At 34.0% G+C, this 25333-nt stretch overlaps 4 protein-coding genes across 4 annotated transcripts; 2 read left to right on the forward strand and 2 right to left on the reverse strand.

Moving 5' to 3' along the window:
• Positions 1-1388: 1388 nt before the first annotated feature.
• Positions 1389-6048, forward strand: LOC142619791 (protein PARTING DANCERS homolog). The gene is made up of 9 exons (XM_075793075.1): positions 1389-1527; positions 3155-3279; positions 3356-3444; positions 3518-3613; positions 3698-3792; positions 3869-3909; positions 4045-4110; positions 4880-5041; positions 5644-6048. Exons 1-9 carry the CDS (start codon positions 1461-1463, stop codon positions 6046-6048), a joined length of 1146 nt encoding a protein of 381 aa, XP_075649190.1. The 5' UTR covers positions 1389-1460.
• LOC142619790 (UDP-glycosyltransferase 76B1-like) lies at positions 6042-9725 on the reverse strand. The gene is made up of 2 exons (XM_075793074.1): positions 8755-9725; positions 6042-7194 (listed from the first exon to the last, which is right to left on the reverse strand). Exons 1-2 carry the CDS (start codon positions 9248-9250, stop codon positions 6290-6292), a joined length of 1401 nt encoding a protein of 466 aa, XP_075649189.1. The 5' UTR covers positions 9251-9725; the 3' UTR covers positions 6042-6289.
• A 1125-nt stretch (positions 9726-10850) lies between these two features.
• LOC142619291 (protein PARTING DANCERS-like) lies at positions 10851-12792 on the forward strand. The gene is made up of 5 exons (XM_075792351.1): positions 10851-10889; positions 10963-11058; positions 11143-11237; positions 11486-11569; positions 12335-12792. The coding sequence occupies exons 1-4, from the start codon at positions 10879-10881 to the stop codon at positions 11557-11559; spliced, it is 276 nt and encodes a 91-aa protein (XP_075648466.1). The 5' UTR covers positions 10851-10878; the 3' UTR covers positions 11560-11569; positions 12335-12792.
• A 1140-nt stretch (positions 12793-13932) lies between these two features.
• Positions 13933-24886, reverse strand: LOC142619290 (bifunctional aspartokinase/homoserine dehydrogenase, chloroplastic-like). The gene is made up of 18 exons (XM_075792350.1): positions 24681-24886; positions 23115-23182; positions 22628-23002; positions 21489-21577; positions 21065-21368; positions 20779-20831; positions 20452-20666; positions 20207-20294; positions 19996-20109; positions 19231-19329; positions 18722-18916; positions 18175-18257; positions 16512-16737; positions 16051-16196; positions 15594-15729; positions 14981-15064; positions 14804-14896; positions 13933-14550 (listed from the first exon to the last, which is right to left on the reverse strand). Exons 1-18 carry the CDS (start codon positions 24809-24811, stop codon positions 14305-14307), a joined length of 2745 nt encoding a protein of 914 aa, XP_075648465.1. The 5' UTR covers positions 24812-24886; the 3' UTR covers positions 13933-14304.
• Between the last annotated feature and the right edge of the window lie 447 nt (positions 24887-25333).

Genomic DNA, 25333 nt, shown 5'->3' on the forward strand with positions numbered 1-25333 from the left:
TTTAAACCGAGTTTATAATATATTACGTAGTCATAGTACAACTACAAATGTTAAGTAGACTGGGATTATAAACAGCGGACACTAGATACACTCAATTGGGTGGTTTTGTTTGTATGGCTTTTTTTTCAACTTTGGGGGCTTATCGGTGGCATTCATATTTGTGACAATTTTGGATTTCAAAAAAAATGCATCTTAGCAATGTTAAGCAGGTAACTAGACTATCGTGCTTTTTGAGTGACTCTTACTTGGTGTAATGTTTAATTAATCTGATTCATTTTGTGAGAGTCCTGAAACTGAAGGCACAATTTGCACATCTATATGATGTTGTCATCCTCCCAACCCTGGGACAAAATGGACCACACTGGACTTAAGTAGACCAAATTGGACTGAAATAGATCAAATATAATGAAATGGACCTCTTCAGGCTGAAATGAACCGAATTAAACCGAACTGGACCAATGTGGACCAAACTGACTGAAATGGTGGACCTATCTTCCATATAATAGAAGGGGAAAAAAAATAAACAAATGAATACTGATTCATGCCATTCGAGTATTCTTAAATTTCTTACCTACCTTCCATTATCCGCTTACAAGTTTTAAATATTTGTTTAAATCGTTTTTAATTATTTTAGACTAATCATATATAGAGAGGGTTTGGATACCACGTCTGTGTCTGCGTCTAAATCTTTCCGCGTTTTTTTTTTTTTTTTTTTTTTAAAAGACCAGGGCTTAGTGCACTGTTCATGGGACATGAACAGTGCACTAAGGCATATGAACAGTAAAAAAAAGAGTAAACAGTAATTTTTTACACATTTAAAAATTATTTTGCTACAGTGTTTTCAGTTTTCAGTTTTCAGCAATAAGTTCTATCCAAACAGACCCATAGAAGGAAAAGAAAAATGAAGAAACAAATAATGTTCCATACCATTTGGCATTTTGTATGACATATTATTTGTTGTCATCTCCGTTAGTAAAATTTTACAAATAAATACATGCATATCAATATTGCTATAGATCAATAAAAAGACCTCATTTGTCATTTTAAAAAATATAGAGAAAATGATTTGCATTTGTTATGAATTCATCTAAAGAAATTGTATCTAAAGTAGAAATATAATTTTTATTTCATGAGTAACGTATAATTCATAGAAAAAAACAATTTGATAAAAATATTGAGGATAAGACAACATGATTTGTTGAAGAATTTTTTAGAATTGATTATCATTTTACAAGGATTACATATTGTTCTTCAGTCACTAGTAATATAAAAAGGAAAAAAAAATCATTCAAAAATAACTGGCAATTCCGTAAATAAAATGAAAGCATAGGATTCGTATTTATAAGTTCTAAAAACAACCATTTGAATTCACAAACCATAAAAGCTCCTTTTCCCGCTTCTCTCAATTCTCTCTCTCTCTCTCTCTCTCTCTCTCGCTTGAGCAGTTGAGCTTCACAAAAATGGCGAATCTGGAAGCAAGATACAGAGATCCAACGGCTCAAAATCCATCCAAGGCCACAACCTCAGGTTCTCTTGCCCTTGCCCTCACATTTCACTATTTCTCCGTTTTCTCTTTTCATTTGTTTAAATTTTTATTTCATTTGTTTTGGTTTTTCTCCTCACAAAACCTAGAACCAGAAAAAAAAAAAAAAAAAAAACTATATATATTAGCTATATATAGGTTTTCGAATTCAAAAGTCAGAGCATTACCTTCCGTTTGGTTTCTGAGAAAATTGGCATAATGAGAAGAAAATGAAATTTATTTGAATTGTAGTAATTGTGCTTGATAAATTTACCAAGTAACTTATTAGGTTGTTCAATTTCTTAGGAACCAAACGGAGACTTGTTTCTTTTTGATTCTGTAACTAATTTTTCGCGGAATATTCAAACTTAAAATTATATTTCAGTATCTGAAAATTGTAAATAAATAAATGAATAATAGCTGGATAAAATTTTATTGCATTTGCTTTAGGTTTTCTCCTTACAAGCCCTAGAACCAGAGAAAAACTGTATGTATGAAAGAAAGAACAAAATAGCTATAGGTTTTCGAATTTGAAACTTCAGTTCATTCTAGATTTGGTTTTCTCAGCTACCAAACAGATAATTATCTTTTGGTTGGTTTCTGAGAAAATTGGCGTAATGAGAAGAAGATGAAGTTTATTTGAATCGCAGTAATTGTGCTTGACAAATTTTCCAAGTAATTTATTAGTTTGTTGAATTTCTTAGGAACCAAACGGAGATTTGTTTCTTAGTGATTCTGTAACTAATTTTTCACAGAATATTCGCACTTTAATAGGTTTAAATATCCGTAAATTGTGTGCGTGTGTGTGTATATATATATATATATATATATATATATAATTTTCAGAACTTGATCATAATTTTCTTCATGATTGCCTAGAAATAAAGTGACTCTTAATGTGTGTGTGTGTGTGTGTGTGTGTTCTAGCTAAATAATAAAGAAAATTATAAATTTGAGTATTACAATTTTGGTTGAAGTCAAAATCTAAAGAGGCTTCTGTAATAATAGTAAATTTCTCACATTTTTTATAAAATTCTTTCACTTTACCTAATGGTTAACCTTTCTGAAAATTTCAATGCCTTTCATAGCTAAAGCATTCTAGGAAAATGATCTATTTCATGTAAGTAATCTGTATTTATTTATTTAATTACCTTCATCTGTGTTTTAGATGGTGATATACTTCTTAAGCTCAATTTCGTCTATATATAATTAATTGATTTTAGAAGCTTCGTTTCAATTCATGGAGGATCAATATTTTTTGTAAATATCATCTTTAGATGTATGAATGCATGGAGATTCTGGCAATTTGAAGCTGATCACTGTGATATGCTTTAAACATTTCAATGTCATTGTATGAATGTTTGAGATCATGATACTTCTTATTTGCTGACTTCTTAAGCTCAATATCATTACTGTATGTGTATATATATATATTAGAAACTTTGATTCAATTCATTGAGGATCAATTATTGTTGTAAACATCATCTTTACTTGTATGAATGTATAGAGATTCTGGGGATTTGAAGCTGATCACTGTGAAGTGTGAACTGCTTTAAACATTTAAGGTGGCATTTACTTATGTGTTTTTGAAATGGGGAGCGTGAGGCAATGATTTTTGCTTCATTACTACAGGTGGTAGTGGGGTTTGTATGATGAGCACCACTTGGAGAGATGAACAACACCCGTCTTTCATCAATTTTATCTCCTCCTTCCTCAGTGCAAATTCTTTCCGTCTCAACTTTGTCCCAATTGCTCCAGTATGTGCATTCTACTTAATTGCTTGCCCTCTATGTTAAGTTGGGTCTTCACTCAATTGGGTGGTTTTGTTTGAAGGATTTTATTTTCAACTGTGGGGGTTTGTCAGTGGCATTCATATTTGTGACAAACTTGGATTGCAAATGCATCTCACCAATGTTCAGCAGGTAACCAAACTGTCGTCTTTTTTGAGTAACTCTCTTACTGGGTGCAATTTTTTATCTGATTCATTTTTTGCAGAGTCCAGAAACTGAAGGGGCAATTTGCACATCTCTATGTTGTTGTCGTCCTCCCAACCAAGGAACAAAATGAATTGTTTGTTCACTCCTATTTCAAGTGAGTCATATGAAACTTATGTCCAAATTTACGTTTTGGATGTTTGAGTGATATGAAAGAGCTTGTTGCCTCACTTTGTGATAGATACGGAATGGAGCTTGGTAAGCCAACATTTGTGCCAGTAGAAGACTTAGAGATGGGCTTTGAGAAGATTGTCAAGATAGCTATCTCTCGTGGGGGTAAGAGCTTATTCTCTAATGATCACTTCAATGGATTCTTCTAAGTAGTTTCCCTAAGTAACCATCTGAATTGCAGTATGCAAACGACAGGATGTCATACCAAAATTAAAGGCTGAGGTCAGTTGATTAGAATTATTTACATGCTTTAATTTTGTGCTTAAAAATTCAGTATGAATATTAACAATATTAATTCTTAAGAATTGTATAAGTGCTTATCTTTTCTTGTTTGTAAAGAGGAAACAATCAGTGCAGGCAATGGACGTTTTCCTCCAAGTGCTTACATCCATACCAGGCATAGAAAATCATGATGCAAATGCGGTAATTCTGTACCCTATACAAAACAATCGGTTCAATTCTGTTGTTTTTCCCCCCTCTTACTTGCATCCATGCATTGTTCTGTGAGATTTCAAAGTTATAATCTTATTGGATCATGTAAGGTTTTTTACAATTCTTAACAATTAATATGTTAATTTGTTCACATTTTCAGTTTTTACCCAAAAAAAAAAAAAATGATACAGTTATGTACATGATACATCTGTCCTGTCATACACTACACTATGCTAATTGTCTCAAAATACTGGAAATGTTTTGAACTCTTAACTATTTTTTATTATATTGTGGACTAATCTGAATAGTTTGATATTTATAATGGAATTGTTCACCATAAATCTATTAATTGTCTAATGGGTGTGGACATGGCCCTTACCCGATATTCTTGCAAACTGCTTTGCATAAGCACTGGCAACCAAATCTGATCAAATCGTGTTTAAGAAACTTGAAAATACATTGGCTCTAGAAACTAAACGTAGTCTCTTGACAACTAAGCCTACCTTTCTGTTTAATTGATTCACATAGCATCTCCACTATGAGACCTTGATTTCACATCAAGTGGTCAGTAAAAGAAATTATGGTTAATGACCCATAAAAGTCCATACAGCTTATTAAAGGATTTTGTCAGGCTAATTCCTGCAATATGGCCTGGCATATGATGGGCCTGACATTATCTAAGAATATCATGCATTGATTTAGTCATTTGATTTGATCATTGAGGTTTTTAAGACATTGTCATTTTGACATTTCTCTTCAGCTTAATCAAGCTATTGGTTCCATTGAGGCAATTGCGAAGGCATCAAAGGAATACATTCTGCAAAATACAGATCTTTCAGCTGACAAGGCAGAAATCATTTCTAGGTTTTTCAGAGATCCAAACTTTTACATGAGCCCCAAGATCAATAGATCAGAGAAACAGGTGATTTAAATGAAATTTTAAAATGTTTTGTGAAGCAGACTTGAGTTGATAATTTTTTAACCTTGAATGGATCACTGAGATTTCTATCATAAGAATCTTTCCAAACTAAAACCATTGCAAGTAGAGGAGCATCAAAGATTGCTGTTTGAGTGACAATGATTGGTTATATCAGTAGCTTTGTTAGCTCTCTCTCTCTCTCTCTCTCTCTCTCTCTCTCATGTGTATTTGGAGCTCTAGCATTGTTGAATATCGTAATTTAAGGCATGGGCTCTACGTACGTTCTTCTCATAGCCACACGTTGTGCCAACAACTAATTAAGTTAGCACCTACCGTAATATGTGTCATCTAGTAGGCTTGCCCAAAGTAAAACGTTAAGACCACACAAATTGCACAAAATGACATGGACATGGAGCTAGGAAGCAATAATGTGTGCAATAATGTGTTCAGACAATTATAAAAAGTAAAAACCACTCAAACTACAAGCAGTGTCAATAGGAGGGTCACAGAGAGAAGTGACAATATTAAGTGAATCCAAAAACCTAAAGTTGATCATGGAACAGTGTCCTACTGCCCATGTACTAATCTTTCCCTTTCCGGCGCAGGGACATGTAAACTCCATGCTCAAGCTAGCTGATTTCATCCACGATTGCCTTGTCCACTACACAGATATCGAAACCTGTTTTAGTTGCTATCCAGGGTTCCAATTCAAGACCGTCTCTGATGGCCTTTCAGCTGACCACCCACGATCTCTTGACAAGTTCATGGAACTGGATGACTCGTTAAATTCGAAAACCAAGCCTCTTCTTAGGGAGATGTTGGTTTCAAATCAACTTGGCTCCAACACTAGGCCTTCCTTGACTTGCATCATAGTAGATGGACTCATTAGCATATTTACCAGCGATATGCCAATAACTCTCATCTATTATTTTCATTTTTCACTTAATAAACAAATAAACTATCAAATTTTTCCACAGGCAATGGGCGAATCTGCAACTAGTCATTATTAAAGTCTGTAGCATGTGCAAATGCCCATCACTTCAGCTGAATTATTAATTCACATTTTACAGTTGTTTAGGAAACAAAGATGGTTTTCCTAGTCAAAAGTTTACAATAAAATTGGACAAGATATTTTGTCACAAAGTGACAATACTTAAAACTTAAAATTACAACATAAGATATCCAGTGAAACTCTTGTAGACCCTTCAAATTCCCCAAACCAAATAAGTCCAAAACTCTTGCAATACGGTGTCACTGAGATTGGAAGACAAATGATTCTAGTTTAGAAATATGACTAACCAAGCTGTCCAAGTTTTGGAGTGAAGAACCACCTTGTTGCAGGCAAAATTTTGCCTTGTCCTTCAACTTTGAAATTCTGTCTCTAATCTCCTCCCCTTCTTTCTCCACCATCAATCTTCTAATGCACCTCTCTATCATTAATCTATCCGATCCATTCTCTAGCTGCAGACCAACCTTCCAAACTTGGCTAACATACTTGGCATTTACCTTTTGGTCAGTGAAACAAGGCATACAAATCATAGGGAGCCCCTCACATATACTCTCCAATGTTGAATTCCAACCATTGCTAGTCCAAAATGCACCTACAGCTGGGTGGGCCAGCACTTCCAGCTGAGGAGCCCATTTTATAATATGAGCCCTTCCATTCAACGTCTCAAGGAACCCACTTGGCAATGGTTCGAGCCATTCTGAGCCACGGATTAATCCAGGTCGAACCACCCACAAGAAAGGCTGATTGCTATTGGCTAGCCCCCAAGCAATCTCCAAAAATTGGGCTTCACTTAAGGCTGCTAAGCTCCCAAAGCTTGCATAGATTACAGATTTAGGAGCTTGTTTGTCTAGCCAAGAAATGGAACTTTGGTCTTGGGCTAATAAGCTACTTGAAGAAGAGGTTAGATGGTATTTGTGAAATGGGCCTATTGGGAAGATTGGATTGGGAAATTCTTGGCGTAATGTGTCAAGTTCAGACTGCTCAAGCTCTTCAAAGGAGTTCCAAATGATTCCTGCAGAGGCTTTGCTTTCATTGACCATGCCAGCTATAATTTCATAATATGAATCAGGGTCCACATTGTCTATCACTGGGAGATCTTTGACTTTGAGAGGTGGAAGCTCTACCACTGGCTCCTCTAATTGAGAATCTGATAACAAAAAAAGTGACATATGCAGTAGGGATTTAGAATAATGCTAATACAACATTTTTTACAACTTATTTGACAAGTTATTGATCCTCAAATCAACCCATTAATGAAACTACTTTATTGTTTACTACTCTTAACTTGCTGGAAGCAATGATAGAATGGTGATTAGTTGAAAAAATTATCGTATGAGACAATTTCATAGAGCATCCTCTCACAATATGTGAGTTTTATAACTGTGTGGAGTGAGTCCACCAAATGTATAAGAAAGACGCTACGTGTTACATCTCATGAGATACTTTCTTAATCCATTGAACTCACTCATTAAGTGATACTTACCTAGCAGCTCTTTTTTATAATTGAACCATGTCCTTTTCAATCTTGAGCTAAGAAAAAACCGTAAAAATTTGTGCTATAACCTCTCGATCAATTTCATTTAGAAAAAAAAAATTACCGTTTTCAGTGTGAATGAACAATTTGCACTCAATAACATTTTGTCAATACCTTAAATTATTTTAGTTTTGAAACATCCATCAGTCTTAACAATTGCAATCTAAGCTAATTTGAATTTGACGTCATTCTCTCATGTTAGAGTCTTATGTTAAAGGATAATATCGCTGCCAACAAAATTTTGGTTGCCTAACAATTTGTGTGCTAATGATGAAAGATATACTTCGAGTCAGCATTGAGGTTATTACTTTTGGGTTAAAATATACTTTTTATTCGTTCTAAAAAATATATATATACTTTTTAATTTTATACCTAATATATATTCTAATTTCTCTTTTAGTCGTTAAAATTTTTAGTGTTCTATTTCTATCCTGGAATTTTAAAAATGTTTTAATTTTCATCCATCCATCCGCTTTTATTAAGCTTAGAGACAAAAAATAAAACTAGGATTATATTCCAGAGACAAAAATAGAACCACAATAATATCGTTTTTGTTTCTAAAATATATATTTTTAGTGCTTTTTTTAAAATTATTATTTATAGTATTTATTATGTGAGACACATCAACAAAAAGTTTAATTAAAGTACAAAATAATAAGTGGGGGACATTTTAAGTTTTTATAGGGAAAAATATAATTTTTAAATTTCTAAAAACAAGAATGAATCATCCATTATATATCAAGGATTTAAATTATATTGTTTCTCCTCTTTTACCTTATTTTTATTAGTAATAACTAATAACAATATAAGCACACTCTCTAAGAAATGAAAGTATTATTTGGATCCGGTTAACAGATATCCCTAAAACATTTCTTAATAAACTATATTATGAAAATTCTGATTCTATTCTTATGAAAAAAAGAAAAAATTATTAGAAAATTTGTCCTTTTTTTTTTGGGACATACCCCATAATAACTTTCGTAAAACTAAAAAATCATCCGATGACAAATAAACAACTAAGCAACCAAAAGCGATTCCTCTAAGACAGTGTTATTGATCGCACTAGCCAATGGATCATGTTCAAACTAGCATTGGATTGGATCCATCTAGACCTCATTCCTAGTTTTCCTCTGTATCCTACACATAAATGATAAATGAGAAGGAACAACATACCTTGTATAGGGAGGTAACCCCTTTCCCTTAGCAGTGGAAATGCAACAAAAACAACAAAAGAGGAAAGACCACCAGTCCTCAAAACAACCCTCGGGAGCTTAAGACTGTCAGCAACAGCTTGTGAGAAGTAAAAGAAGGCATCTGAGATTAAACAAGAAATAGGTTCCTCTGAGACATCAGACAAGAGCTTAACCATGCAATCCCGGAAAGGCTCTACACATTTGGTGTTGAGGAGTTTAGCAAGAAATACAACATCTTTTGAAGAGGCTTCAGATTCCGAGAAGCCATCTGGTATGGAGTGGAATGTAAAGTTCGGAAAGTTTGAAGGGTTGGGAGAGTTGAAGTTTGTGTGTATTATGGTGATGGAGAAGCCTTTGGAGTGAAGAATAGTTGCAAGTAGTAGCATAGGGTTTATATGGCCTTGGAATGGCAATGGAAAGAGTACCAATCTGCGGCCCTTCCTTTGCTCCATTTGGGTGTCTATTTGGTTCTCCATATGATTGTTGCTTCTATGTTGTTAAAGACTTATCAAGAGGAGTTCAAGATTGACTGCCTTCAATGCCCACTTGCCAATTGTACCCGAAATTTAATTCTATTTAAAAGGAGAAAAGTTAATGCAACAGTAAGAGGTTCTATCAGGATCGGAACTTGTACATATTTGTCCATATTGGACATGTGATTTAAGAATAAAATATGTCGAAAGAATCAAGAATTGAAACAATAAATTTATAATGTACAGGGCACATGTTAGAAAATACAAAGAACCTTGATAGAAAAAGTGGTTTACATAGGTAGCAAGGGACATGAATTTGTACAACTGACAGCACTTAAATGATTAGATAAAACAATGCCAGAGGAGTAAGATGTTCCTGAACATGTGAAAAAGAAAGATTAAAGCATATATAATATATAATAATACCGGATTGCAGAGAAGGAGCCGCACAGATTACGTACACAAATTTATAGATTCCCAGCCAAGCAGAAAGACAAACAAACTTAACATTAAATAGATTATAATATTATTTTACAAAAGATATTTAGGAGAGAAAGAGTACTACATACAGTGTTTCTTATCAATACAATCCTGCAAATATATATATTGCTCAGTCAAAAAATTAAGGAAAACAAATATCTCAATATAATATATTATAAAACAACTCTCCTTCAAAATCAATGCGGCATACACAGACCCAAATCAAAGCCAGTCAATCAAGAATTCATATAAGACAAGAAACTCTAATAAAAGATTATAGAAAAGAAAGAAGGAAATAACTCTACAAATTTCAGAGAATCACGTAACCCACGTTATCAAAATATCCAAGTACGCGATAAGACCAGTTTTTTAAGTTTCGTGCAGTGTATCTATCCAAATATCCAAGTACGCGATAAGACTAGTTTTTTAAGTTTCGTGCAGTGTATCTGTTGTTACTGATTAGTGTTTTAAAACAAACACAAATTTTTTTCACCGTAAAATTATAAAAATAAATTAAAATATATTTTAAAATTTTACTTTAAGACTATTGGTAATATTTTAACAATTTATTTTTATGATAATGCAAAAGGTACAATACACCGATTTTAAAAAAAAGCAATAACACAAATAGATGTATAAGACAACAGTAATAAACAAATATTGAATATATATATAAAGAAAAATTTGTAAATAATTAAAAATTCACAGACCAGATACGTGAAGGATGAACAAATTAGATCATACAATTACTGTGGTGCTTTGAGACTCACGAACGTCTACCTCTTAAGATAAAAATGAATGCACAAAAAATTCTCACTACTTAGAGATTGTGTTACTGAACAAGCACTCTGTTTCAGTAATAATTGCTGTATAGCCACTCTGTTTCAATAATAACGACTGTGCATAGACTAACTGACTCAAAAATTAAAATAAAATATTATTATTTGAAAAAGTAGGCCTAGTCCTCATATGCCTAAAGCCCAACCCAATGTCCAACTTATGAGCATATAAAATCATATATTATTATTTTTTTTTTTTTACGTAAGACTCAAAATTTTTACCACTTTTAATAGTTTCTTCTAATGAACGTTAAAATATCAATTTCTTATTCACTGCCGTGCTACTTTTCCAACAGCAAATGCATCCCACCAATGTTGAGCAGGTAACCAAACTGTCGTCGTTTTTGAGTGACCCTCTTACTTGGTGTGATTTTTAATCTGATTCATTTTTTGCAGAGTCCAGAAACTGAAGGGGCAGTTTGCACATATCTATGTTGTTGTCCTCCTCCCAACCAAGGAACAAAATGAATTGTTTGTTCACTCCTATTTCAAGTGAGTCATATGAAACTTATGTCCAAATTTACTTTTTGGATGTTTGAGTGATATGAAAGAGCTTGTTGCCTCACTTTGTGATAGATACGGAATGGAGCTTGGTAAGCCAACATTTGTGCCAGGAGAAGACTTAGAGATGGGCTTTGAGAAGATTGTCAAGATAGCTATCTCTCGTGGGGGTAAGAGCTTATTCTCTAATGATCACTTCAATGGATTCTTCTAAGTAGTTTCCCTAAGTAACCATATGAATTGCAGTATGCAAACGACAGGATGTCATAACAAAATTAAAGGCTGAGGGCAGTTGATTAGAATTATTTACATGCTTTAATTTCGTGCTTATAAATTCAGTATGAATATTAACAATATTAATTACTATTTTATTCAAATGCTCCTGTGTATATGTGCTTATCTTTTCTTGTTTGTAAAGAGGAAACAATCAGTGCAGGCAATGGACGTTTTCCCCAGAGTGCTTACATCCATACCAGGCATAGAAAATCATGATGCAAATGCGGTAATTCTGTACCCTATACAAAACAATCAGTTCAATTCTGTTGTTTTTCCCCCCCTCTTACTTGCATCCATGCATTGTTCTGTGAGAACTTCAAAGTTATAATCTTGTTGGATCATGTAAGGTGTTTTACAATTCTTAACAATTAATATGTTAATTTGTTCATATTTTCAGTTTTTACAACAAAAAAAAAATGATACAGTTACGTACATGATACATCTGTCCTGTCATACACTACACTATGCTAATTGTCTCAAATACTGGAAATGTTTTGAACTCTAATAATTTTTTATTATATTGTGGACTAATCTGAATAGTTTCAATTTATAATGGAATTGTTCATCATAAATATATTAAGTGTCTAATGGGTGGGGACTTGGCCCTTACCCCATATTCTTGCAAACTGCTTTGCATAAGCACTGGCAACCAAATCTGATCAAATCGTGTTTAAGAAACTTGAAAATACATTGGTTCTAGAAACTAAACGTAGTCTCTTGACAACTAAGCCTACCTTTCTGTTTAATTGATTCACATAGCATCTCCACTATGAGACCTTGACTTCACATCAAGTGGTCAGTAAAAGAAATTATGGTTAATGACCCATAAAAGTCCATACAGCTTATTAAAGGATTTTGTCAGGCTAATTCCTGCAATATAGCCTGGCATATGATGGGCCTGACATTATCTAAGAATATCTTGCATTGATTTAGTCATATGATTTGATCATTGAGGTTTTTAAAACATTGTCATTCTGACAATTCTCTTCAGCTTAATCAAGCTATTGGTTCAATTGAGGCAATTGCGAAGGCATCAAAGGAGTACATTCTGCAAAATACAGATCTTTCAGCTGACAAGGCAGAAATCATTTCTAGGTTTTTCAGAGATCCAAACATTTACATGAGACCCAAGATCAATAGATCAGAGAAACAGGTGATTTAAATGAAATTTTAAAATGTTTTGTGAAGCAGACTTGAGTTGATAATTTTTTAACCTTGAATGGATCACTGAGATTTCTATCATAAGAATCTTTCCAAACTAAAACCATTGCAACTAGAGGAGCATCAAAGATTGCTGTTTGACTGACAATGATTGGTTCTATCAGTAGCTTTGTTCGCTCTCTCTCTCTCTCTCTCTCTCTCGTGTGTATAAGGAACTCTAGCATTGTTGAATATCGTAACTTCAGGCAACACTAAAATTTAAGCAAGGTCTTCTTTTTATTTCAACAATGAACTCTTGGTATGTGGTCCTGGTTTAATGTGATTAATTTGATTGTGCTGAAGTTTCTCTTGATTTTAGGGCTTCTGACTTGTGGTGCACTACTCATTATTTGGAAAGCTTAGTTGTGTCTGTGATGTAACTTAAGAACATGCACTTAACCAGTAGCAATTTCTAATGGAATTCTATGGCAATGACACGTTCTATAGATTTACCAATTGTGTTTTGCCTTTTCCCTTTATATTTCATTAGCTTGTGAAAATTATCATTTGGATGAGCATCCAGTTTGTGCCGGTTCAAACTGTTCAGGCTAGTCAAATTTTATTGGTATACTAGTCATAAACCCCTATGGGAAAGTGTAATATAATTATTTTATAAAAATATAATATAAAATTTGTAGGTTATTAGGGTTTGTTATTCAAAAGTATTTTCTATTTTTATGAGTTTTATATAATGTATTTTGCATTTAACAATAATACATAGTGATATATATATATATATATATATATATATATATATATATATGAAAATTGTAATTTAATATAAAAAAATTACATAATTATAATATTATTATAAATGGAGATGTTAAAAAGATTTTTTTACATATACCATAATTGGTTGACTAATTTGAAAATATCTAAGAATATTAAAAAAATATGTACACCCTTATTTCATGAAACACTAAATTGTTATATAAGTTTAGAATTGTAGTTTTTTTTTTTTCTAAAAATAAGTGTATAATGCATATATTATTGAAACCTGAATTTTTTATTGCCTTTTAAGGTCATATTTCTAATTTCTAATGCTTAGTTTTTTTTTGTAATTTTTTAGTCCAAAATTCAAATAAAATAAAATTTCATTCTTTTCTGTCCAAAAATGAAGAAAATAAAATTTTAATCGAAAAACTAAAAGGCAACCTACAAAACAAATCAAGGTCCAATTAGTTCAAAATAGACTGCATTAGACTAAAATAAATCAAAATGCTATACTAATATGACTCAATAAAAGCGTAATTTTCATTTTTTTTTTTTAAACGTAATAACAATAAATACTACGTTGTAGTTTTTAAATATTATATAGATTTAGATATATTTTTCAATTAGCACTGCAAATCAACCAGAGTGACCAAAAGTTATAGAAAGCACACATGATGGCCAAATCCATTTTGATTTATCATGTTGTCAAATTCTCATGGACATCGACAACAATCAAGCTTTATTCCCAACTTTGGGCCAAGCTATAAATTCTCAACAAACTAGTAAGGATCCCAATTATGAATACGTTACAAACTCTAGAACCCAAAAAGAGCAGTCACCGCACCTATTTCTTAAAACTACACTTACTTTCCAATAGCAATAATGCTTTCCTACGGTTATACCTCAGGTTTCAAAGCCGCTTCACTGATCAACCTAGATTGCTACCATACAAAAAAACTATAAACTACAAGAACATGCCCGCGTAAAAGTACAGCCTGAAAGACCTAAGAAACAGTACAAATGGATCAGAGCTTGTGAGTGGTGTTCCTATGATGGTGCACCAAGGTAAGAGGCAAGCCGCAATAAGTCACTGAATATTCCACCGGCTGTGACTTGGGCCCCAGCACCCGGTCCTCGGACTATCAAAGGCTGCTTTTGATATCTTGTTGTCGTAAAAGCAATAATGTTATCTGATCCAGAGAGTTGTGCAAATGGGTGATCTTTCTTGTATCGTCGCAGTTCCACTACACCTGTCTGCTTAACCACATCCACAACCCCTACGTACCTCAAGACCTTCAAATATATCACAAGCTCATCAGAAACGGGAAAACACCGAAAGCAAGAAAGCAAAACTACAATAAATAAAATGAAGAATATTAAAAGTCCTATGAAGCAGACATCCCATGTAAATAGAGACTAATTATAGAGACTAATTACATCTATAAATTATACTGTCTATCATTTAAAATAGCCGGTTAGTTTAGCAATAACATCAGGCTACCCTTTCAAATAGTTCAAACTAGTTGCAGTGTCTAGAGATACTCACTTCTCCTGCATCCTCTGCATCCTGTAGTTTCTTACTCATTTCCTGATCAAATTGTGGCAGCTTTTGCATAAATTCCTCAGCTGAAGCACTAGCCTGCAACAAATTATTGACATCCGCATTATAAGGCTGTTTATGTTCGTAGCAAATCGCCCTCTGATTGACTAAATTAGTTCTTACTCTTAATGGTTCTGGCACAAGACTTTTCTCAGGAATATCAGATAGTTCCAGCTTTAAACCAGACTCCCTAGCAAGGATTATCACCTGCAACATGGCATCAGCCTTATTCGTGTAATTTTATTTAAAAGCAATAATGTGAATAGAAATAAGACGGTTGAGGGCTAAGTACGGAAATGTTGGCTTTAATAAATATTATTATTATGCAGCAAAAAACAGCAGATGTAGTCAACAACCAGCCTATTCCAGCCAGCTGCCATAAATTTGTATTCAATACAATGGGTAAATACCAGCCACCTGGCTAGCTCAAGCTCACTCATGGAACCAAATAGAAATAGCAGCAGCAGACACAGGTCAACACAAGTTAAGCATTTGTCTCAGAAAAGACGCATTACAATTACATTGTTAGGTAAACTAAGTGGCTTCATATTGCACACAATTGCTTTTCATAGACACCCCAACCTGTCAGGCTTCTCTTAGATGGCTATTCAAGGAATATTGTACAGATAAAATGCACTTTTAAATAGTTACCAATATGTGGTGGATGACATACAAAATATGATGACACTCTATTCCCACTTATATTGTAGATGACAACAAATTAAACACATAATACCTTTCTACGAACATCTGCTCCGGATAGATCATCCCTTGGATCTGGCTCTGTAAAACCAGCTTGTTTTGCTTTGGTCACCACCTCACTGAAAGCTACTTTACCCATAAAGTTGTTGAAGATGTAACTCAAAGTTCCACTGCAAGAGCAAATAAAAGATAAGTACATGGTACACAGTTTGTAAGACATAACTCAAGTCCCACTGCAACAGCAAATAAAAGATAAGTATATGGTATACAGTTTTTTTCCCCTTTTTTCTTTTGTTAATCATATTTACAGGAGTAAACATAAATAATTTGTCTTAAAAGGACCATTTGGCGTCACTTTCTCTTCTTCTTTTTGCTTTGGCCAGGGGAAGGGTGGGTGGGAGTGCTCAATATTGTTCATACAAAAACCCCACCCTCAAAAATCCAGAAGACAAAGAAAAGGAAAAAACATCAAGGTTTCTACATAACAGAACCTGAAGATGCCTTCAATCTGCAATATTTTGTCCCCAGTTTCGAGGAGACCTCTTAAAGTGCTAATGATTGGAAGACCAGCTCCAACAGTAGCTTCATAGAAGTAATGTGTATATGACTGCCGTTGAAGAGCTCTCAACTTCAAGTACTGGAATTGGACAGTAAAGATATCACAAAATACCCAATATGAGTAACTATAAGGAAACATACAGAATGTATTACTCTAGTAATTGTCATTTTCTCTAATCTTGTATTAAAAATCTCAGTCACATTGGTTTACCCTTGTGAATCCATTTGAATTGGAATTTGGTTATTTACCAAGTATGAGGACATCTGCAGAGCATTTACTGCTAATTTGTTATAGCACACAACTCACAATTTGCAAGTTCATAGCTTTATATTGTTGATGCACATATGAATCTATTGATCTTCAAAGTATATCACATCAAAGTAACAGTGGTACCTGATCAAGTGGTCCGGAATTTGCCTTTTTATTGGGGGTGATTACATGAATTCCTTTCCGCAACCAATCATAATAATTGCTCGCAATAGCAGAGTCAGCTGTGCAGTCTACCAAGACAGTATTTGGAATAAAATGATTGCCATGCACATGTTGAACAAACTTCTGTAAATCAGCCGCTTCTCCTTTTTCCTTTTGAAGTTCTTTCCAACTAGATAAGTCAATACCCCTGGAACCAAAGATGATAAAGATTCAAGGTTCATGAGAAAAGACCACTTAAAAATAAGGGGAAAAATGTTTATCAGAAGACAGTGACAGCTGAGAAGCTAAATATGCCCTGAAAGACTAATTTGAAAGAACACCGTGCAAATTGCTATAAAAACCCATAAATGTCTCACAACAACAGATTCTGCGTTAACTAAGTTCAAGGAAACCAATAAAATGCTTTGGGCAACAAAAAACATGAGATACACCTTCCCTTGTCTGCAATGATGCCCATAATGACAATCCAGGGTTTCAATATTTTATGGCAACATGTTTTCCAACAAAAGATTTGGATTTACCTTTTTGTTTTCTACATCAAACATTTGGATGCACCATATCTATTTTCAGAACTTCAATAATGTAAAGCAGAAGCCTTGGAACAAAACTGTTTGTGATCCAAATGATAGCTAACTATATAGCAGAGGAAGCTTAATGATAGGTTTGCGTGTGTTTTGTTAATCAGCCTTTATGGGTTATGGCGTACTTCAAAATCAAAATTTATGAAGCATATGCCTTTCGCCTCACACTTAAAAACCTAAATATCCTATTTTACCTCTCAAGCCCAAGCCTTTGAAAACATTAGGCATCTGTGATCATCATGCATAAATCCGTAAGTATAGATGGGCTAACATTCATGTATTGATGGACTAACACAATGTCCATGCAAAAAGAAAAAATAAATAAAATTTCAGAGAAACTAGAACATGTATAGGGTAAGGAAGTCCAAAGCAAAAGCAGCTCAGTTAATCTCCGCTAAAAATTCCTTCCAAGTTATGGAAGTCACTTAATGAAAGTCGAAGAGAGGCCTAAAAATTTCTGGGCAAAAATTCTTAGTAGTAACATTAATACTATTTACTCACCAGCATGTGTGTGTGTGTGTGTGTGTGTGTGTGTGGGCGTGTGTGTGTGTAGTTTAGCTTCAATGTCCATTCCTTTGGACATTGTAGTGAGCAATGCCATTGAACTGAGGTGACAGGACAAAGGCTTTTAAGAGGAAGCAAGACCAAGGAAAACTTATGGGGTAAGAATGCTAACATATGATCCAGAAATTAGAACTGATGCAATCAAGTTTGAGTCACCATAGTAATTCAGCTCACATTGACTAAAAACTAAAATTCTACAAAAAGAAGGGTTCTTTCATTTGACTATTTTTTATAGAACAGGGAGTCTTTGCAAGCGGAATCATCAGGTGTTCAGATATTTCTTACGAGGTATCATTTATCATATCGTAAGCTGATTCGGATGAGCTTCTCAAAAAAGGAATATGTTTTTGCAAAACAGTGGAAGCAAATGGGCCATGCCACAGCCCACAATGCACTGTCTGATCAACCAATTCAGTTTTCTAATTACACAATACCAAGCTGTTGAAAATAACATGTTTACATTGAATGATTTAACTTACGATTCACTCAAAAGCATTGTCCTTGAACCAGTGATTCCCATGACACGCAGATCAATATTAAATTCTTCCTTAAGGACTGCTGCCTGCACAAACGTTATGGCATATTCAGGTTCAACAATTCAACAGCATGAAAATTTATCTTTTAAAATCCAAAAACACTTGATAAACATCAGCAATATATAACTTGTCGCTTACACAGAGGGAAAAAAGGGGCAGGGGAGGGAGGTGGGGGGGAATAAAGCAGAAACATTATCATGCCAAGAGTTGACACTTAATGTTGAAGCAATGAGGTTAAAAATGATATATGAATAATAAAAAATTATAGCTATATCTATGAGATCATACCATAAATGTGAGCTGATTTAATGTTTGTAGGATGTGATATTGAACAAATATATATATAGATATATATATATATATATAATGAATCACAGTGATTGTTCATGTCCAATATATGGCATTAAATGATGCATTGTAAATAAGTGAGAAATGGAAGAACTAGAATCAAGATGATATATCCCCCCCTAAAAATAAAAATAAAAAGCACCTGATCCTTCAGTTGCTCTAGTAATGTACTGCCAATCAAGCCAGGCCCAATTATGCCCACTGCTATCGTAGTTCTTGATAAGTAAAATCTAGAGTGGACAGCTTTTAGGGCCTTTATACAATCTTCTCGTTTAACAACCACGGTGATATTGAACTCAGAACATCCTTGAGCAATAGCACGAACATTAATATTTGCCTGCAATAATGAATTATAGATATAGAGTTGAGCTGTCTCTTTTAATTGTAAGAAAATTGAAATGATGAACAAGTCTTGTCGCTAATGGAAATGAGAACACCAAACAAGAACACACACAGAGGACAGCCCAAAACCATTGTCCATTTTGTCAATAAGTTTTCAGAAATCCGTTTAACACATAGAATCAAATACTTTCCAAGTTTCCTCTCTCAAAAAAAAATCCCAAGTTAAAAGTATGACAAAGTTATTGAATAACAATTTTAAATCAAGACCATTGTCATATTGATTTATGCAAATACAGATATTTCCCTAACCTTTGCCAGTGCACTGAAAAGAGTGGCGCTAACACCAGGAGTACTTGCCATTTTCTGGCCAACAGCTGCCAAAATGCTACAGTTTGGAATGATCGCAACCTGCACAAGGTAATTGAAGAAAATTAAACTCAAAAAATTAGAAACAAATACAATCAACAATATAAGCATTCATATCATATCAAAGAGACCAAAAAAGCTTAACAACTATTATCATTTTAGCTGTACAAAATTTTTAATTATAATATAAAGACAGCACAAAATTGTACCAAATCTTACAGTAGGTCCAAGGTAGTATGAATTTGCTCAGCCAGAAAAAAGAACAGAAAGAAAAAGAAAGGTATGTTCAAGTTGAAATTGTCTTAGACACTGACCCAAGGTGGAAGCTTCAGGAAACAACAGTCCAACTAGCACCACTAATAGCCAAACATATAATATGTCTTCAAACTACCACTCCCTAAAAGATCTATCCTTAACTCAATCAGAATGTCCGAAGCAACAGCAAGAGCAAAAGCATTAGTCCCTAATAAATCAGATTATTTGGAATTTACTTATCCAATCAAAATGATAGATGCGAATAGTTTACATAACCTTCCAAGCCTTGAAAATCCTTAACAATATACTAAAAATTACTTTCCAGGGAAAAATCCAATGAACCAAGATGCACCCAAACAAGCACAATAAAGTTGTTTCAAGTGAATTATAATTTTTTTTATGCATGAAGTCTATTGTAAGGCCAAGAATACGAATATATGAAGTTGACCATACCTGAGATAGACGTCCAGCGTCCAAAGCTTGACGAAATCTAGACTTTAATGCCTCTGCAACAGCTTTTACTTCCTTCTCAGGCACAGCAAAACACACAGAATGTTCACTACTAGCCTACACACCCAATTAAAGACCATCATCAATGTTGTGTCATTTCAAAATACCATAAACTCAAGAAGGCTTTAGAAGAAGAAAAAAAGACTCAGGGCACCTGAGATATCATAATAACATTGGCTCCCACATCTTTTACAGCACCAAAAATAGCATGAGCTGTGCCTGGAACACCAGCCATTCCAGTTCTAGCAACAATAAATACAAGAATAGTTAGTTGGAATGTTATAAATGGAGGTAAAAAGTAAATACAAGACCTTGTCCCTTTTTTTTCAGAATGAATAAATTCAAGGCACTTGTACATAATGAGAACAGCAGTACCAATCACTGCAATCCATGGCTCACCCCTCAACATTTACAAGGGCCAAGTTGTCTATTGTTGCAAATCCTTTGACAAGAGACTCCACAGTTTGGTTTTCTTCTTTGTCACTTATTATAGGGTGGCAAATCTTCGTTCCAGGAGCAGAGAGGTTAAAAATATTCCTTATTATAATTGGAATGTTATATCGCATCACTGGGATTATGGTGCGGGGGTGTAACACATTTGCCCCAAAGTATGACTGCAAATTTTTAAAGTTCATGTTAAAAAAGTGCAATTAGCAATCCACGATAACATTATTTTATAGATAGAAATCCTCAATAATGTTGAGAGAGACGCATGGTCAAGCTCACCATTTCCCAAGCCTCCTGATAAGAAAGTGTCTTGAGAATCACTGCCTCGTTAACTGTAGAAGATATAATCCTTAGTTGAATCAAAACCCACATTAACGTTGTCTTAGAACATTCAAGAAACGGATCTTCTGGTTATTAGAATGATTTTGCTGACAACATATGTAGAGGTAGATCCCTTATATATTGTTATGAAAATCAATAATTTTTTCAACTACAAATCCAAGTATATATGCAATTCGTAATATGACTTTTAGCAGAAAAGCATCAAGTAAGAACCAGTACAAACCTTTTCTGGGATCTGCACTGTAGACACCATCAACATCTGTCCAGATTGTGACTTGACCGGCCCTGCATAGCGCACCCATGATAGCTGCAGAGAAGTCACTTCCATCTCTCTTCAAGGTAGTAGGAATATTTTGCGGTGTGCTAGCAATAAAACCAGTTGCTATGATTATCTGAGATGGATTCTTGGAATACCAATTTTCAAGTCTTTTTTCCGATTCCAGGTAATCAGGATCAACTTGATCAGCACTAGTAGGATTTACAATAAGGACTTCCCTTGTATCCATCCATTTGCAATCGATCCCATTCTGCAAGAGATTTTTTTTTTTTTTTTAAATGCACCATACTACAATTGTAAATAAGATAATTGGGAAAGTTACATTCTGATTTAGTAGACACTTTAAATAATGACTTAACAATCACTGTACCTTTCTAACAACTGCCGATAACATTTGAGCAGACCAAAGCTCTCCATGTCCAACAACAAAATCTGTAAAAGATTCTGTTGCATGACCAGCTGCAAGACACAAAGCATTTAATTCAATATCATATGTAGAATCCCTAATTTAGAAGCTTAATGAAAATGAACTGGAAATCAATAAAAGTATGGTAGAAGTTTGCATGCAGATGAGTAAATGAAATCAGCAAAATGACATATAAGAAGGTATCGTTCACAAGCAGCTAAAATTTCAGCAAAAGAACATTATCAAGCAATTATTGCCATGGTAGTCTCCATCTAATGCCACGTCAGTTGATGAGCATGACACACCAACTGATGAGTGTGCCATGTCATAGAAAACATGCCACCTAGGAAAATTTTGTAACCTCAATTGCACTCCTGTCAAGAATAGGGCTAAATTGTAACAATTTTTGATGATTTGATAGTTGAGGGTAGGGGGATTTGAAGCATGGACATCTCCATTAGAAACATCAGGAGATGCCAGTTGAGCTATTAGCCTACAAGGCTCTTGGCGACTATATTGTAACAATTTTAAAATAAATAAATAAATTATTTGATTAAAAAATCAACTAGAAACTACTAACATACTAGAGGGCTTTTTTTTAACTGCTAGGTAATTAACTCATGCACTAAACAATATTTTTGAACCCGCAAAAGCCCTAAAAGATATTTTTGGTTTACCCTTTTGTGCACTTAATGATTCCAAATATATAACAGAGATAGAAATCAAACTAGCTTGAAAAGAGAAACAATGAAAATAGAGGAAATATATTTTCCCTGGCTAACACACATCATGTTAAGCATATTAGACATTTATAAACATGAACTATCAAATTATTGCTCGTCACTTCTATGAAACTTTACAGTGAATAGAAAAAGGATTAGACAGCCACCAAATCCAGATGTTAACATGCCAGATGCAGTTATTTGATAGGTAAAAATAATTTTATTGAAATGAGACTACCTCATGAAAATAGACACAAAGTAACGTAAAGAATTGTAATACCTATGTGTATATATATATATATACATATATATATATATATATATATATAGAGAGAGAGAGAGAGAGAGAGAGAGAGAGAGAGAAAGAGAAAATTGTAATACCTATGTATATTGCCCGAAGCATCGCTTTAAGGTTATTGACATCATGATGCAACTGTGACAAGAAACTACCAAGATCATCCCCATCTAGTAGATCAAGTGCGGTCGATCTATGCTTCTCTAAAACAGCATCCAGTGCAGATATATACGATTCATCCCGTGATTGAGCTCTATTAATGAGGTCATACATCATATCTGTGACCTTCGACATTGCAGAGACAACCACCAACTTCCTTTCTGAATCATCATTCAGAATTATATTCCCAACACTCTTGATTCTTTCGGCACTTCCCACACATGTGCCTCCAAATTTATGAACTGACCATGTGTCACCTTGGGGAAGCTGAACCTTTTCCGCAGATTCATCCAGTAATACACCTACCAGTGAATTGAGATGAATATATAAATAGACAGCACTATTCAACTAAGTTCTACAAGATTTTAAGCATGAATTCAAACATATTGCAAGAATAGAGGGAAGAAGATAAACCTTTAACTGAAGTAAATACACGGGTATTTGATGCCTCTTTACTGCCCCCCTGGGATACAAAACCCAATCTGAAAATAACAAATTTATTAAAAGTACTTCATAATTAGATAAATAACATAACATAACACTGAGAGCCATAACATTTCACAACAAATTCAAGTAAAGTAACCTTTCTTGCTATTGTATGGTTCCCAAAAACACTAATCATTCTGAAAATTCATAATCCAACAAATAATTTCTCAAAGCCTTTGCACTCTTAATTTTATCAAACCATTTCTATGTCACAACAAATTCAAGTAAAGTAACCTTTCCTAGTTCCTGCTACTATATGGCTCCAAAACATATTAAGCATTCTGAAAATTCCTAATCCAGCTAATAATTTCTCCAATCCTTCACAACTTTAATATTATTAAGCCATTTCTATGATTAATAAAAATAAATAAATTTAAAACTACTTTGCATAGTATCAAAATGTGCCTCATGGAATCACAATGAACTAAAAACAATAATAACAACCTAAAACAACTTCAATACCATTTGGTTAGTGAGAAAATGCGGGAAAATGAAACCAACACAGAAACATAAGATCTTAGCTCAGCTCAGCTCATCACTAGGAAGGCCAGAAATTCAACTAATGCCAAGGTTAACTAAGAAACCGAAAATGAATTTACATGTCAGTTCCAATTATTCCAACTTTCTCAAGAAACAAACAGAAAAATAATGAAGGACAAGTGAAGTGAAATGAAGCCTCATGGAATCACAACTAACTAACAACAAACTACAACAACTTCAATACTGTTTTGGTTGGTGAGAAAATGCAGGAAAATGTAATTAAAACAGAAACCTAAGATCTTAACTCAGCTGTTAGCACTAAGAAAGCCAGAAATTCAACCAATGCCGAAAGGAAAACGAACACGAATTTATAATGTTGATAATTTCTCAAAGTCTTTACAATTTTAATTTTATTAATATAATTTTTACGATTAATAAAAAAGCTACAACTACTTTGTATAGTGTGAAAACCTGTTTCATGGAATCACAACGAACTAAAAACAATAACAACAGCCTAAAACAACTTGAATACTGTTTGATTAGTGAGAAAATGCTGGAAAATGAAACTAAAACAGAAACGCAAAAACTTAGCTCAGCAGTCAGCAATAAAATATCCAGAAATTCAACTAATGCCAAAAGGTACTGAGAAAACGGATACAGATTCATATGTTGATTCCAATTTTTTCAAATTTCTCGCGAAACAAACAAACGAACAGAAAATAATAATGAAGGAAAATTGAAGCGAAATGAAGCTTCATGGAATCACAACGAACCCAACAACAACCTAAAACAAGTTCAATACCGATTGGTTAGTGAGAAAATGCGAGAAAATGAAAGTAACACAGAAACATTAGATCTTAGCACAGTTCAGCACTAAGAAAGCCAGAAATTCAACTAAATGCCTAAAGGAACCGAGAAGTGAGAAAAAACGAAGACAGATTTATAAATTGATTCCTTCAACTTTCTCGAGAAACAAACGGAAAAAATAAATAATGAAGGAAAAGCGAAGTGTACCGGCAAATAGGTGACCGGTGAGGAAGAGGAAGAGTGCGGCATTGCGATTGGTGGATCTTCTTCGGCTTCGTGTTGTGAGCCAATGCGACGTGCGAAGAAGAGTGTGAGATCGCTGCTGAGAGAGAAGCCATGGCTGCGCCGCCGAAGCTAAGAGAGAGAGAGAGAGAGAGTTAAGTTTTGTTTGGCAGCTTTGTGAAATGTTTGGCAGCCTTTGGTTATTTATAGTAGACTAAGATATATAGTGCCTGTTTTGGTCATTGATTTGAATCATTGAATGGAATCACAGTGTATTTAGCAAACAAAAATAGAATGGAATAGTGAATCACAGTGTAAATAAATACTAATTTAAAGTGGTTGAGTTGTTGTGTGCAGGGACGGACCTCGGTTTGAGACTGACCTTTTGAATCCAAGCCAACCGGATTCTAATTCATAAAAATTATTATTAATAATAAATTTGGCTCTTCCTTTAGCAATTTTAAACCTATTATACAGCACATCTTCTGTGTGACAGCAGCTTCATAAGTATAATTAAAGCTCTTAAGTATAATTAACGCTCTGTTTGCTTCAGCATAAATATTTTCTAGGAAATGGTTCATTTTTTAAAGAATATTTTCTAAAAAACTATATCGTTTTTCAGTGTTTGGTAACGATCT

This window comes from Castanea sativa, chromosome 12, assembly GCF_040712315.1.
Source record: "Castanea sativa cultivar Marrone di Chiusa Pesio chromosome 12, ASM4071231v1".
NCBI lineage: Eukaryota > Viridiplantae > Streptophyta > Magnoliopsida > Fagales > Fagaceae > Castanea > Castanea sativa.

Coding starts and splice junctions, on each gene's coding strand:
- LOC142619791 (XM_075793075.1), top strand. CDS start 1,461: ATGGCGAATCTGGAAGCAAGATACAGAGATCCAACGGCTCAAAATCCA. Junction 3,614..3,697: donor TTTGTTCACTCCTATTTCAA/GTGAGTCATATG, acceptor ACTTTGTGATAG/ATACGGAATGGAGCTTGGTA. Junction 3,793..3,868: donor GATAGCTATCTCTCGTGGGG/GTAAGAGCTTAT, acceptor TCTGAATTGCAG/TATGCAAACGACAGGATGTC.
- LOC142619790 (XM_075793074.1), bottom strand. CDS start 9,250: ATGGAGAACCAAATAGACACCCAAATGGAGCAAAGGAAGGGCCGCAGA. Junction 7,195..8,754: donor GGGTTACCTCCCTATACAAG/GTATGTTGTTCC, acceptor TTTTGTTATCAG/ATTCTCAATTAGAGGAGCCA.
- LOC142619291 (XM_075792351.1), top strand. Junction 11,059..11,142: donor TTTGTTCACTCCTATTTCAA/GTGAGTCATATG, acceptor ACTTTGTGATAG/ATACGGAATGGAGCTTGGTA. Junction 11,238..11,485: donor GATAGCTATCTCTCGTGGGG/GTAAGAGCTTAT, acceptor TTGTTTGTAAAG/AGGAAACAATCAGTGCAGGC.
- LOC142619290 (XM_075792350.1), bottom strand. CDS start 24,811: ATGGCTTCTCTCTCAGCAGCGATCTCACACTCTTCTTCGCACGTCGCA. Junction 23,003..23,114: donor TGTATTTACTTCAGTTAAAG/GTTTATCTTCTT, acceptor ATTCACTGGTAG/GTGTATTACTGGATGAATCT. Junction 15,065..15,593: donor GAGCAGATGTTCGTAGAAAG/GTATTATGTGTT, acceptor GCCATGTTGCAG/GTGATAATCCTTGCTAGGGA.